Raw genomic sequence first — 16,376 nt, 5'->3', positions numbered from 1 at the left:
GCTTAGTTGTTTCCAATATGACGTCGTATATCGACCCGGGAAACAAAACGCTGCGGCGGATACCTTTTCAAGAAACCACTTTGCGTCAGCAATGACTGGAGAAGACCTCAAACTGTTACACAACAACCTCTGTCACCCAGGGGTCACGAGACTCCTCCATTTCGTTCGGACTAAGAACTTACCTTTTTCCTGCGAGGACGTCCGCAAAGTGGTAAACCAATGTAAAACTTGCGCTGAACTGAAGCCTTCAAACAGTTTTCAGGCACCCTCATCAAGGCTACCCAACCATTTCAGAGAGTAAGCATCGATTTTAAGGGGCCACTCCCATCTGCTACTCACAACAAATACTTATTAACAATGGTGGATGAGTACTCACGCTTCCCATTTGCCTACCCATGTCCCGATATGTCCTCATCTACTGTCATAAAGTGTTTAAATCAGCTGTTTTCCTTAGTTGGGATGCCAGAGTACGTCCATTCTGACAGAGGTACGGCCTTTATGTCGAGGGAGGTGCAATCCTTTCTGCACCAGAGGGGAATAGCTACAAGTAGAACAACCGCTTTTAATCCTTCATGCAACGGACAAATTGAACGACTAAACAAAACTCTATGGAACGCTGTTACTTTAGCACTGAAAGACCTCGATCTCCCGAACTCGAGATGGGAGCTTGTCTTGAACCAGGCCCTATACTCGATTAGATCATTACTATCTACGGCAACAAACGAAACTCCACACGAGAGAGTTTTCCGGTTCAACCGGAAATCCTCCTTCGGGATATCTATCCCCACTTGGCTATCTAGCCCAGGTCGAGTGTTGCTGAGAAGAGAGAACCGATCTTCAAAGTATGATCCTCTCATGGAGGAAGTCGACCTGCTGATGTGTAACCCCCAATATGCCGTCGTACGGTTGCCCAGCGGTAAAGAGGAGACGGTCTCTCTAAGACGCTTGGCTCCCACCCCCTCCCCATCCACAACAACAAGTGAACCTTCGTTCTTCCCTCAGGGTGAGGATAATGAATATCCTCCAGAAACTCAAAACACGGAAGTACCAGTAAACACCCCTACGGTGATACAAGAAAGGAAAGAACCCCTGGTAGGCTCTGAGGACCTCCGAGCGCTTCCTCTTGAAAATACCCCAATTGACGCTCAGGAACTCGCTAGTGACTCCCAAACTGTAGAACAGGATAGTCAACCCCGTTACAACTTAAGAGAGAGAAGAACCAGACCGAACTATAGAGTCTAGAGTTGTTCCTCTATTGCACTACTTATGTTCTACATAAACTGGCATTGTTTATCTCTTGCTACTGATACTAGAGTTTACTTTTCACTTACTTACGTACATGTTTACTTACTACACTATTTGTTAATACTTAAAACAGAAACTATTAATTGTTTATAAGTCATACAACAGATACTGGTTTTTAGGTTTCTTTGTATCACCATTCACTATTGTTTACTAGAGAAATTAATATTTCGACACTATTTATTGATCTATTGATAATCTATTGTATTACAGGCACTGGCATTCTCTCTTCATTTATGCTATTGGCCTACTATATTATTATACTTGCTATTTTAATTCTAGGCGGGGTGAATGTGGTGAAATAGTTACTATTTGTTTATGTTTGTGTAACGTCGTGAGAATGTGAGAATGTGTTCACAACATTGATCTAGTGTGCTACTGTCCAAGTCTCTTTCGTCAGTTCATGTGTCGTTCTAGTTTAATAAAGCCTTGTTTTAGGTTACTCTTCAGTGTTCCTTTATTTCTTATTACACATGGTCTTCAGCTAATGTAGAAATCTATTAGAGAAAATATCTCTCTGTCGGCCCATCCCAGAAAATATAGACAAGACGATTTCAGTAGAAAAATTGATTCATTTGAGGAAGTACAAAAATGTCGAAATTATTTTTAGGAAAACTTCATTTACTTTGTACTTTGAAACAATTTCATCTTTCTTCTGTGTGGTTATAAAACTTTGGAATGGTCGCTAACATATTTATACAGTTTGGCGTCGTGGCTGATGGTAAAGCAATTGGCTTCGGAATGGAACCGAGGGGGTCTAGGGTTCGAATCTCTGTTAAGGCAGAAATGTCGAACTTCGAAAATTTTAGGAACACCAACTCGGTTCGGTACCTGGCTCATTAGTTGGGGAAAGTAAAGGCGGTTGGTCGTTGTGCTGGCCGCATGACACACTCGCTAACACTACGCCCTAGATCTCAAGGTCTGAAAAGAGCTACGTTACTTAATTACTAAGATTAAATAAATTAGTGTAATGTTTAAGTCATCTCTATTTTAAATTTGGCTCTTTTAAGTATATGTATTTTTTTTGCTTTGTTTTAGGCTCATTCAAGTGAGTCTGTATTTACAAAGCTTATATTAACTCACTCCGTCTGTCTGTTTGTCTGTCTGTCAGAATTCTTTGATACATTATTTCTCCAACTTCCCTTTCTTCCATCAAATAGAAACTTTTCACAATCAGTCAAAGTCGATGAAAACACCTTACTCAATTAAAAAATTAACCGATTAGTTGATTTATAAGTAGTAGTTAATGTAATTTCCTTTATATACAAAAAGGGATATAAATATTGTCGTATTAAGAGGCATGGCAGTAATTATGCAGTTTTCACCCGTACTTAAGCTTCGGTTTAAAAAATATCTTTTTTTAAATTTATATACAAGAAGGGATATAAATAGTATCCTATTAAGAGAAATGGCAGTAATTGAGAGGTGCTTCCCCTTAATTAAGCTTCGGTTAAACAAATATTATTTATATTTAAAGGTGGAGAGCCTTCTCCTTATCGAACTGTGATGATAACAGACTCTCGTCCAGCTTTACAGGTATATATATATATTGTTTTACTTTCTATATCACACAAGGTTGTCAGTGCCGGAAGTGGTAATGGATATAAGCACTCCACTACCTATAAAATACTTCCTAATGGCATGCGTCTCAAATAGCCTCTGACAACCAGTCCAACTCCTGGCCTTCACGTGTGGCTCAGATATTGAGTCCGGCGGAACTGTTTTCACAGACAGAAGAAGGGGCGAAGGCAGAATAACAGGCGCCTAAGCCTGTAAGCTTCGGAAAAGATGGGGCTCGTTAGCCATTGCTGGCTACCCACCTAGGAGAAGGAAAACTCTGAATTCAAACCTCTGTTGCCTTGCAGCTGTACCCAATAATGGGAGAGGCATCGGGAGTCAACCCTGAGGAAAAATCAGGAGCCGGCGACGATTTGGCAGTTGGCAGCATCCAGCGCTACACCCTGGCAGAGACTGCGACTCCGCTGGCTCCGAATTGACACTTCCCTTTTCTTTGGATTCATCAGCTCCGTGGAGGGGAGGGGGGAACTGATGCGTGGGCGACAACGTTTTGACCACACCTAACGCCAGGCCTATTATAATATTTGGTAGATATGTATTTATTTACAAATTACACCGATAGCCAATCCTAATAATATCATTTTCGGTCATATGCTCGTCTTCCATTATTTTTGTCTGACACAAATCCCTTACAGCCCCCATGTAAAGGAGAAAAAAAGATCTAGATGTAGCCAGAGGACAGGGGCGTAGCTAGGGATTTTCCATCGTTGGGGGCCCAGTGGCCCCTGCATTTTGCGTAATATTAAATTTTTAATGTAAAACACACTCATTTGGAAGCCCCTCTCAAAAGTGGGTTCCCCTCTCAAGTGGGGGCTGGGGTGATTTTCTAATTCTCCCCCCTCCTCCCCCCCCCCACCCTAGCCACACCACTGCCAGAGGCGGTCATCAGAGTTGACACTGACATCGGGTGAATTTCTAGTGACATGTTATAAAGAACTAGTAAAAGATTGAGAGGAAAAAAAAAGGTGAAACAAAATTAATTAAATAAGAAAGCTTGTTAGATATCAACCTTCAATGAAGTCCAGTAGGGAATCGGCGACAGGCGCCGTTCATCCCGTTGGTAGTTAGAAATGCTTTTATCCAACCACCAGGCCTGGACATTGGGATTCTTTATCCCATGTCCTGTCTGAGGGCACCCAGCGGTAGACGGCCATATCGATTGACTTGGGTTAGACCGGGCCGTGCCGCGTACACAGCGCACCGTCCCCGAGCTTCGTCACCCGCTATAAGTGTCAGGGACAGTGCTAACTGCGGGGAGCTTGTCTCATATTCCTATAATGTAACCGCCACTGTTCCGTGCGAGGGTCGCCAATCCAGCAATCCGGAACTGATGACGACACCTTTTGTGGAACGGCGTGGCCGGATTTTTGGACTGGGTTGTAGGTTACTTGTTCCATCCCCACCTCGAGTGAGATAAAAAAAACAACAAAAGCTCACCCAGGGAGACCTGCTAGAAGGCCTGGTTCGCTACTCGTTCTTAGCCTATCCAGATCCACCCCTGGACGTTTCCACCGGAGGGCCACGCTGAGGCGATGGGTAGCTGGAATATCCTCCGGGTTAGATATCAACATCTTTGTGAAACAGGGGGGAAAGGCAGGGCGCACATTGTACATTAATACATATATTTGAATAAATGTGTACATTAAAAAAACAACAACACCCGCAATAAATTACAATAAATATAAATTCTAACATAAAAGTTTAATATAGAATGTATAGTTTAAGTTGTAATAATTCTGCGGATACATACACACTAATAACGAAATCTAGATGGGGGGGGGGATTTTAAAGATTTTAAAAACGTAAGACTACCAAAATGAGTATAACAAATCTACTTCGAGCTGAGTTGTGTGCGCCCAAAGTGGCACGGATACCATTGCCCAGATACCCCCTCCCCCCCAACCCACTCAGAAGAGACTGGACTGTAGTGCGACTAATAAGCTAGGAAGCGCTATGCAAGAGATTTGCGTAAAAAAACAAACAAACGTGATTGAGGATGAATCAGACGTCCTTAAGGTCCGAGAACGTCCCGTTTCCTATTATGGACCTCTTGACCAAGGAAAGGCTTTTATCCATGGCCAGGATGAGGCATCGGCTATTCACCAATCCCTCTGTCCGAAGTCCCGCCTTATCCGACGTGATCATGTATTCACACTCGGTGTGTCGCTGGACACGAACCCCTTGAGCCAAGCACGAGTTCCCTCTCCCGTGCGAGGCCGGAGGCCGAGCCGCATGGGGGCCCTTCGTATGCCTATACTGTCCCACCGAACCTGTGCGAGGGTCCATCACCGCCCGTATGGCCCCCGTTAGGGAACGAATTGGTATGGGGTTGGACGGGTTAGCGAGACTTTGTTACATCCCTACCACGTGCAGTGTACTATCTCTCGACCATACGTGTGGTAGCCCACTGAGAGCTATGTGTGCTACCGTACTTGGCCTATCCGACTCCCTTGGCGGACGTTTCCAAAGGAGGGCCACGCCGAGGCGACGGGAGCATTCCTCCTGTGATTGAGGATGACTTTGTGACGGAGCTTGCGCGAAAAGGGAGATAACATTGTATGCCATGTACTGAATTTTGTTGCCACGTCGGAACAAAAAGACTATAACCAGTTTGCCAAAGCTCTGCAGGTACCTATGTCAGAGGAACATCCCCTTTTGGCGTCATCTCCGGGAATTGTCTGGACGGCACCATCAATGTCCTTTGCGATGACCCGATGCTCGAACGAGAGCAAAAAGGCAGACAGAGCGTGCTTGTAGGTGAGTACAAGGGTCACTCTTAAAAAAAAAATTATACTTGGTCGTTGGTTTGTAGCTTCATTTAAAAAGTACAACTAAACCGTTATATTATATTCTATATGTAGAGCCTGAACTAAACTTGAACTGACTTTTAAAAAACAAACAAACTGAAAAAAAGTCTAATTTACAAATATACACAGCTTTCAACTTCAATATATGTAAGGAGAAGATTAACACAAAAACAAATCAAAACAAAAACAAAGCTTATATTAAGTGTACTTGTATCAATTAATTTGCGTCAGTCATGTCATTAAATGTGTTCTAGATCTAGACTTACAATGATAAAGTCACAAGCAAAATCTAAAAAATATCCTATAAAAAAACAACAACAAAGATTATATAAAGGGGAAGAACTCCTGAAAGTAATATCTACCAATATTGTACAAGCTATTTCCTTTATTCGATATTTTTAAAAATAATTAATTACCAATGATAAATTGGCTAATTGAGTATTTTTGTTTATTGATTCATGTTTAATTAGGTAAAATAAACAACTGCTTAAAGTATCAACTTGATCGGAGAATGCGTTTGGGGGAATTGCGTAACTAATAATTTAAGGGGACTAAACTCAACAAATTTAGTCATATCTACGAATACTGAAGTATTAGTTTCACTTGATGCTATTAAACAAAATAGTGAATTACCAGTAATTAATTGTCTCAGCGATTGCTTTTTTTTTATTGATTCACGTCACGTCTATGTCAATGTCAATGTCTATGTCAATGCGAAGTTTCAGCTTGATCCAAGAATGGGTGTGGGATAAATTCTTTGTACACACTTTTTACCAGACAGACAAAGAGTGAGCTGATTAAAGCTTGGTAATAAAAAAATGGTAAAACGACATGTATTTGAACGTATGGCTCAAGCCTTCTCTTGCTTCTCAAGCCAACACGATAACCACTCTGCTGGTGGAGAGCTTATGAACATGGAGGATGGCGTAGAGTTCTCTATTGTTTCTATAGTGTCCACCTATTTTTCAGGTTTGTTTTCACAAAAACACAGACGAAGAGGTATACTGGGGACTAATTCAGCTTATACCACCATTTCAGTCAATTATAATTTCTTTCCCTTGTTCGAAATAGCAAACAAAATAATTTATTACCAATAGTTAATTAGCTAATTGGTTAATTTTTAAAATTGATATATAGTTTTGTTATTAATTACGACAAGTACATTTTTTTACAAATACTTTTGTTTCTGTTTACGACAAGAATAGTTTTGTTTTTGTTTACGACAAGCATAGTTTTGTTTCTGTTTACGACAAGCATAGTTTTGCTTTTGTTTACGACAAGAAAAGACATAACTTTTGTCTTTTTAATAATATGAAACATCCGATAGCTTTGTATTATACTTGAGCCCAAGGGTACTTCTGTCTGGTCGTACAGTACGCGCTCTGGACTGCTGTCTCAAAGGCCTCTGGTTTGTGCTTCCATTGCTATAATTTTCGCCATTCTGCGGAAGGTTTGTGCTTTAATGTAACAATCTTCAAAGAAAATGAAAATGTTCAACATTTCCAAAAGCGGTGACACAGTATCGCACAGTATATTAACCTTGGTTAGGCCAATAATAGAATATGCATCCTCCGTTTGGGACCCCTCAACTCAAGAAAACATTAAGAAACTGGAACAGACACAAAATAGAGCAGTCAGGTTCACAACAAACGAATATTCGCATTTGACTAGAGTAACACCTTTAGTAAAATCACTAAATTTAGAAAGCCTTCAGGACAGAAGACTCAAAAGTAAAGTAGCAATCATACATAAAACACTGAACCATAATCTTCAAATACAAAAACAAAATTTAATAAAATACTCTGAAAGACACAAAAATAAAGGCACATTCCTCATCCCATATGCTAGGACAAATTTTTACAAATGCTTCCTTCTTCCCTAGTGCTATTAGAGCATGGAATGGGTTGCCTGAGCTAGCCAGGAAAACCAGTGACTTGGCAGAATTTAAGTCATTGGTTAATATGCATGACTAAATGCATGACGCGTAGGAAGTAATCATCTTCTTTTTTGAAGTAACGTCTGTATTATATAAGATAAGATATCGCACAGTAATGCATCCAGTTTCACCAGTAAACGAATCAACAAACCAGTGGTGCCATTTTGTTTTTTAAAACCTTTTTTTTTTTTTTTTAAACTGCTGAGCGATGAGCTTCCTGTTTATCATCAGAGATGTTGCCTCCCCTGGAGCAGTACGGGAGGGAGTTCATCCCCGTCTTGATAACGGGTAGGACGTCACATGACTATTTCATCACAGTAGCTGGTCATGATGACGTCAATGTGACATTCTTCAACAAGGAGGACGAACGCAATGACTACTATTTGAAATACAGGGGAGACAGTCTCAGGGTGAGTTTTTTGTAATCTTACATCCCTTTTCTTCATTCTATAATAACATGGGACTCAGTGTCATAGTCTTTCAATACTATACAAAAACTGAGAGAGGAGAGTCAACTTTTGAATACTTTCGTATTGGGAGGATGCATTATAACACAGTAATTTCCTCTTAGTTTAGTTTTGGTTTAAAATCAGGTTTTCAAAGTAGACATTATAGAAGACGACAAGAAGAAAGCATAGACAGCTGGCGGACAACGGCTTTGTCTGCATGAGATGTAGAAAAATATTCAGGTCACAGCTGGGCTTGTTGCGTAGTCTTGTGAAGCACTGCACTCATCCTTTAACTTTGGATTTTTCTACCATTATTCTATCTATCTATCTATCTATCTATCTATCTATCTATCTATCTATCTATCTATCTATCTATCTATCTATCTATCTATCTATCTATCTATCTATCTATCTATCTATCTATCTATCTATCTATCTATCTATCTACCTAATCTTCTCTCTTTCTCTCTCTATATATATGGTGGGGGTTTGGCACAGAAGAATAAATGACAAAGACAACTCGTAATCCGATTTAGATCTGTTTATTGTACATTGAAGACCTGCAGCCCTACAATAACACACAGTGTAGAACAAGACACAAAAACGCCAAAATTTGTAGCGGAGACGAAGAAGGCCCAGTAAAGTCACTACAAGAGATGCCCGGTAGAATGGGTAATGTCCAGGTTGAATGCCATTTAAGCTCGGACACAAGAGGGATAAGGTCATGTGGCTATCGGTGTGGACTGTGCGGACTGAAGAAATATCCCACCTCATTACTTATATATATATATATATATATATATAAAGAATGTAGAGAAATGTAGTGATGATATAAGGTAACTTTAAAAAATGAAAAATTAAAAGAAAATGAATCCTGGTGAAGACTGGCATTTTCAACTTCGGAATCTTTGGGCGCCTCTGAGTCCACCCAGCTCTAATGGGTACCTGACATTAGTTGGGAAAATGTAAAGGCGGTTGGTCGTTGTGCTGGCTACATGACACCCTCGTTAACCATATAGGTCACAAAAACAGATGAACTTTACATCATCTACCCTATAGACCACAAGGTCTGAAAGGGGAACTAGTTCGGCCAGGTTCACATCTAACTTTGCATTCACCAGCACCTATCCTTTGATCTGCTGGACCGTTGGGGCACTACACAAGCCTTCTTTCTCCATTCTTATCTCTCATTTGTCTTTGATATAATTTCATTCGGATGTTTTTTCTGAAAATATTGAAGCCTGCCTTGGTGGACCACTTTTTGAGTTTGTGTTTCCACAAAAATTTGTCTTTGTAACCTTATTTTTTTCAGTTTGAAAGAAAGCACAAAACTATATAGTTTGAAATACACCAAAAAAGCTAACTATTTATAGTTATCTGCAATAGAAGAACATCTTCAACAGAGAGTTTGTTTTGTTTGCTAGATTACTTTAAAAGGCGGACTAGGAATGCTGAAAAGCAACAAAGGTGTCCTGGTCATGTATGTGATGCGGTCAGCCTGCTTTGGATCGAAAGCAGAAGTCGGAGGCCCGAGCTTCTGTTTGATAGTTCCGAATGAGCTTTTCTACCATACCTATACATGGAGGTACTCACATTTTGTGTATTCTGGAGGTATCCACTTTCAGTACTCTACGGGTACTAACTTTCGTAGATTCTAGAGTTACTTTTTTAGAAAGCTAATCTCAACTCACTCTGGTAAAACGTTTGCACGCGTTATTTCTCCCACTTCCGTTTTACGATCAAGTTGACATTTTGCACAACTATTCACTGGTCAATGAATAACATTAACCACTTAGTCAGTTAATTAATTATTTTGTTTAATACAAACAATAAAAATTAATGCTAGCAGGTATTATTATTATTATAACTTTTATATAGCGCTATTTTCATGCTTATAGCATGCTCAGAGCGCTTTGGTCAAATCTCATTTGTGGACCAGTGGGGGGGGGGGGGAGGGGGTATCTAGGAGTTGGTTTTCCGTGCTGCCTTTAGGCGCTCAGTAAACGCAACTATGCCCGAGTCGGGTGTCGAACCTCGGGCCCCCTTCTAGGTAGCCAAAACAAGCCAAGTTCAAGCACCTAGCCTCTCGACCACGCTTCCCAGATAGCCAAGCAGCAACGTATACAGAACAATGCCTCTCGAATAGTCCTTAAAAAAACTAGACAAGACTCTGCTACTACGCTCTTGCGCACGCTCCATTGGCTTCCCGTGAAAGCGAGAATCGATTACAACGTTGCCACACTTTGTCATCAGTGTATATATAACAATGAGATGCCCTTGAACCTTAGCGAACTGATTACTCCATATGTCCCCCAGAGAGCCCCGCGCTCAATGGACTCAACGCTTTTAGTAGTGCCACGTTTCTCCCTCTAAAGCTACGGTCTGCGGGCTTTTTCAGTTCACGGACCAATTGATCTCAGACAGACAACATGCTATACCACTTTTAAGAAGAACATTAAGACCTATCTGTTAAAACCTTTTTTATATTAACTGTCATTCCAACTGTAATGTTTGTGTTTGAAATGTTATTAAAGCGCCTTGAGCCTACATTTTGTTTGTTAACAGAGCTTAATAAATAAAATTATTATTGAATTATTATTAATCTTCCAGTATTCACAGATATGCTAAATAACGAAACGTAAATCTTTAGGATTTAGTACTCTGAGATAATTGTGCTGGTTATTGCTCCCACGTCCACTCTTGGATCTAGTATAGACAATTAGGCCTGCTCTTTGTACGTAACAAAACATGAATAAATGAAAAAAAATTAAACAATTAATAATTATATCTTTATTGAAGTTGAAAGCTGTGTATAATTATACATAAAAATTATATTCAGTTTTGTTTTAATAAGAAGTTTGGCTTCATTTTCATTTCGCCATAAAAAAACGAATACGTCTACACCAGTTTAATTGTACTAGTGGCTGTTTAGAGCTAAAACCCAACGGCCGAGTATCAACCCATACTGACAAATGTTGAGAAACAGTTTTGGCCCCCAGATTCTCCCCTCAATGTTTTGAATTATTAAGAATCAGAATGAAGAACTATTTCTTTTTTTCATTTTAATTTTTTAACTTAATTTTTTAAATTTTGTGTTGAACGCATTTAACATCATGATTGTTATCCCCACCCCTTTCTTGACAGCACCAAAACCTCCTCACTGCCTTTGGTGGTCCTCAGCTACATCTGCATCGTCATCAGAGTGTCCAACATACCACAGCTCTACATGGACGGCGAGTTCTTTAAAGCTGAGTAAGCGCATTACATTACCCTCTTGTACTTGACTCTGCCCATTCTTCCCCTCTGAGCAATCCTCGAGGCTATCTTCTTCAACTGTCAGGTAGAGTTGAACCTTCGGATCTTGAATCTCTAGGCCAGCAAAAGTGAACAAGAGCTCCCTCTCACCGGCCTGAATGAGAACAGTGTACACTGTTCTGTCTGACGGGTGGGTCAGACTCGCGGCAAGAGACCGCGTACACTAAGACCCCCACCATTTTCCTTTTCTATACCAGGCTAACTGTGCGGGACACGCCTTTTATGTAACGGCCCCTTGAGGAACAGCGCCTGGATTGTGACAAGGCTGTGGGAGCTTTTTTACAACTCCGCGCAGTGCAATGTGGATGCTCTCGCACCTCCTTAGGCACCCCCAAGGAAGTCTTGTTTTGCTACCCTTTAGCCTAATCATTTCCTCTTACGATCGTTTCCACCCGGGCGCCACTATGAGGCAGGGTAGCATGCCCGACTCGAGGCTATCTTGTTGTAAGTGTAGAACGCCCGTCTTACGCTGGTCACATGACACATTCGTTACACGTCGGCACGAACACAAGTGTAACTGGAGTTTCTGAACATCGTCTGCTCCCTGAGCAGCTGGGCCTTGAGTGGCCCTCGATAACATACAGGAAATATTTTATCACATCAAGTAGGCTGGTAAAATAATATTCTTCGTCGCTCTCAGCATGAATTCAGATAACCAGCAGGGGGCGGACTGGCTATATGGGCATTCGGGACGGTACCCTAATGAACCGGAAGAACCACAGCAACCATCTTCTTTTGTGAAATCACGTCTGTATTTTATAAGATAAGGTCTGCATGGACGTCACTAAGGCACGTATTAAATTGTTAAAGGTTTTCTAGTATTCTCTTACATAAGGGGCCCTCTGAGCAACGTATTTATATTCACTGTAGGCATGTGTACAGCTAGCGATGCATTATCAAACTTAACATAATGATTTTGAGAACTGGTAGACCTAGAATTGGATGTCCATCATATTGTATACAATTTATGGGCCGGATGAAATAAAAATACCCATTGCAGATTCTGACACCCAGTCCGCCCCTGATAACCAGCACTATATCTGAGGTAAACTGCGCTGTGGTATCTAGATCAAGTGATTCCCCACACACTTCTACATGTCTCCTAAATAGTTATTCTGGAACCATTCTCTAGTTCAAGTCTCTTGCTATGTAGCTTCGAAGGATTCAGCATTCTCTGGAGACACGCCACTACTGCTCGTCTCGCAAGTTCTCTTTCTATTGTTTACAAAATAAGTAAATATACGGAATTATCATCGTTGTTACATCTTTGTTACAAATATTACTAATTAAGTAAAGGAGGGGAAGTCTATAAATAACTCGCTTGTGAGTTCCCTCCACGCTGTATTAGACATTCTGACAGCAAACATTGTCGTTTTACTGATAGTACCACGTGGAACCTCGTCAGCGGAGCGCCCGAATGGAGGGCGGGTCACGCGATGATAGAGCAAGGCAACCACCTGATGAAGCATACTTCCGGATCTCCATTCGGCCTTTACCTGTACGGACTGGGGCACTACAGCTCCTACATGCATCCTGCTGGATTCATCACATCCTCCATTAACGCGGTAAGTCTCGACCATACATCCTCCATTAACGCGGTAAGTCTCGACCATACATCCTCCATTAACGCGGTAAGTCTCGACCATACATCCTCCATTAACGCGGTAAGTCTCGACCATAGGTTAGGGCTTGATGCGTATGCCACGACCTGGTCTTAATGAACTCGATATTAATGTAGGGACATTATTTCAATGAACTCGATACTAATGTAGGGATATATTTCAATGAACTCGATATAAATTTAGGGACATTGTTTCAATGAACTCGATATTAATGTAGGGACATATTTCAATGAACTCGATATTAATGTAGGGACATATTTTAATGAACTCGATACTAATGTAGGGACATATTTCAATGAACTCGATATTAATGTAGAGACATTGTTTCAATGAACTCGATATTAATGTAGGGACATATTTCAATGAACTCGATATTAATGTAGGGACATATTTTAATGAACTCGATATTAATGTAGGGACATATTTTAATGAACTCGATATTAATGTAGGGACATATTTCAATGAACTCGATATTAATGCAAGGGCATTGTTTAAATAAACTCGATACCAACTGCAAAAATATTCAGCCTCAATGTAAAGTTGCGGAATCAGCTCCTCTTAATAGAAGACATACAAAGTCTTAAGAGAAGACATACAAAGTCTTAAGAGAAGACATCCAAAGTCTTAAGAGAAGACATACAAAGTCTTAAGAGAAGACATACAAAGTCTTAAGAGAAGACATAAAAAGTCTTAAGAGAAGACATAAAAAGTCTTAAGTGAAGACATACAAAGTCTTAAGAGAAGACATAAAGTAAAGTCCAAATTAAAATTAATTAATATTAAACATAATAATCAGCGGCTACACCCGGTGTTTTGATCCTTATTGTAGTTTTTTTAAAAGCGCTCCAACTCCTTCTAACTTCTAAACCTCAATCCCCCAATCAATGATTGGAAAGTGCTTGTTACTATCAATCTAAACATAGAAATTCTCCTATTGCCAATCTGACAAGGTGTGCCACACGAGCCCGACTGTGCCAGGAGATTTGGTCGACAATGATTGCGACAAGAGAATAGACGAGGAAATCGAGGACAACAAAGGTGAGTATACCATGCTGGGGGCTTGTGTGGGTAAATAGGTTTCTGTCTATTCAGAACTATGACTGACGACCCAAACGCCACCACCGTATTTCCGGAGATAAGTATAGAAACAGAACAAAAATCCTTTTTACGACATAAACATGTGTAATTGTCAACTTAAAAGTCATAGGCATAGTGAGCACACACTAGAAACACACAGTATCATTTAACTTGATTAGTCAGAAAACTCTAGTTTGAATGAAACATTTCAGAATGTTTATTTGCAGACGACGATGACGACGGATACATCGATGAAGATCTGAGAGACACGCCCGGTGAGATCGATTTCCTTTTTCTCTCTCCCTCTCTCTTTCTCTAATAAAAGAAGGGACCTAATGGAGATTTTTTTTTTAAATTTTTTTTTTTTTCTAAAAATGTAAACTAATTTTTTACTTATGCTAAAGTACAACAAATCTAATCAAGATTTACTTTTATTTTTAAAAAAATACTTTCGCTTTACGTTTTTCTTTATATGCAAAAACAATGTACCCGTTATATATACTTTAAAATAATCTATTTTAATGATTATACAATGACTTTTTTTTAATTGTCTTTTAAAGTACGTAGTATGACGCAAAAGCATTGAGATTAATAAAAAAATAAAGTATTCTCAGTATACTGTAATGAAACTGCTAGATGAAAGAAGCAAAACCCTGAGGTATCCCCCCGCCCCTCTCAAAAACAAAAAATGGCTGAAACAGATACATTTTCTGCTGTACTTTCATAAAGAAGATATTTATTAAGTGTTTTTGAAACTATTTGTTGCCAATCAACATGTCGGCCTTAGGAAAACGAATGGAACCAACAAAATATCAATTCGGGAAAACAAAGTACCTCTCTCCCTCTCTCTCTTTCCATATAATTATATATATATATATATATATATATATATATATACAAATATAAACGGAGCCTAATCTACCTGAACGAATGTACAGAGAGTCATGTCGTAATACCGCCTTCGTTACTTCGTTACATTATTGTAGTTACCTCTTGCTTCCACAAGCGTATACCCATGTGCTACGCCTCTGAATTGTGCTAGGAAATATGCTAGGTATTTGCTAGAAATTGTGCGCTAAGAAATATGCTAGGAAAGTGCTATGATCAGCGCGCCAGTAAAATGATTTTTTTTTTTTTATGATTTCATTCATCGACACTGTTTGTCAACAGTTGGTGGAGCGTCTGGAGAGACAACGGCAGAGATACAGATCCCAGGCGTCGGTAGGTTCAATCCTTAGTTTCCCTTAGCTTTAAAACAGATATAGGAAAGCAGCAGCGAAACGTCTGCAAAGGGTCAGGGGAGTCGAAGGGAGCCTTTCAATTAAGATTGCAAGATCCTTTAAAGTGTAGGCTTCTTTAATTTGTAAGCTTCTTTAAAATGTAAGCAGCTTGAAAATGTAAGCACATTGAAAGTGTAAGCATCTTGAAAATGTAATCACATTGAAAGTGTAAGCACCTTGAAAGTGTAAGCACCTTGAAAATGTAAGCACCTTGAAAATATAAGCACCTTTAAAATGTAAGCACCTTGAAAGTGTAAGCATCTTGAAAATGTAATCACATTGAAAGTGTAAGCACCTTGAAAGTGTAAGCACATATTTGATAACAGACGTTTAACGAATGCCTATAAACGTGTTAGTAACGGCGGTGTGTGTGGCCGAGAGGCCCAAACCCCTTGGCTACGGCTTGGCAACCTAACAAGTTCGAATCCCGACTCGGGAAGAGTTTACTGAACTCCTAAAGGCAGCACGGAAAACCTTCACCCAGATACTCCTCCTCTCCCCATCTCCCCACTGGTCCACAAAAGAGGAGACAAAGCACTGAGCATGCTAATAAGTAAGCTTGAGAGATGCACTATTTAAAAAAAAGTTATTTAATTAATCGTCCGTGTGTTTGTTATATTTTTTTGGTAGTCTTAATTCTTGACCTCTAAACGCCAGTTAATGGTGGCTGGAGTGTTTGGACAGAGTGGCACTGTCAAGACTGCTTGGACACAAGGGTCTTTAGAACCAGGTAAATTAGGCGGAATGATAGGAACTAACATTTGTTTAGATACTGAAGATACAGTGACTAGTTTATCATTGAATCAATTTTTTTTACCTTATCAAGTAAAACAAAATTAATATCAAATATTTTGATCCAATCACAAAGAAGTTTTAAACAGAGAACAAACAGAACAACCCCTATCTTATCTTATCTTATCTTACCTTACCTTATCTTACATTATCTTATCTTATCTTACCATATCTTATCTAACCTTATCTTATCTTACCTTGTCTTATCTTACCTTATC

At 39.8% G+C, this 16,376-nt stretch overlaps 1 protein-coding gene across 2 annotated transcripts in view; it reads left to right on the top strand.

Annotated features, from left to right (window-relative positions):
• The window catches only part of LOC106067928 (uncharacterized), a 35,263-nt gene that overhangs the window by 11,754 nt on the left and 7,133 nt on the right, over positions 1–16,376 (top strand). Inside the window, exons 7-16 of one of the 2 annotated variants that reach the window (XM_056016299.1) lie at positions 2,780–2,838; positions 5,509–5,637; positions 7,855–8,033; positions 9,497–9,657; positions 11,217–11,324; positions 12,772–12,952; positions 13,960–14,047; positions 14,299–14,361; positions 15,257–15,307; positions 16,024–16,096. In XM_056016299.1, coding sequence (XP_055872274.1) covers positions 2,780–2,838; positions 5,509–5,637; positions 7,855–8,033; positions 9,497–9,657; positions 11,217–11,324; positions 12,772–12,952; positions 13,960–14,047; positions 14,299–14,361; positions 15,257–15,307; positions 16,024–16,096 — 1,092 coding nt within the window. The remainder of the gene's footprint in view (positions 1–2,779; positions 2,839–5,508; positions 5,638–7,854; positions 8,034–9,496; positions 9,658–11,216; positions 11,325–12,771; positions 12,953–13,959; positions 14,048–14,298; positions 14,362–15,256; positions 15,308–16,023; positions 16,097–16,376) is intronic. The other variant, XM_056016301.1, reaches the window with a different exon arrangement.

This window comes from Biomphalaria glabrata, chromosome 17 (genome assembly GCF_947242115.1).
Source record: "Biomphalaria glabrata chromosome 17, xgBioGlab47.1, whole genome shotgun sequence".
NCBI classification, from domain to species: domain Eukaryota; kingdom Metazoa; phylum Mollusca; class Gastropoda; family Planorbidae; genus Biomphalaria; species Biomphalaria glabrata.
Note: the sequence above shows the minus strand (reverse complement) of the source record. Positions and strands in the feature narration are given on the sequence as shown.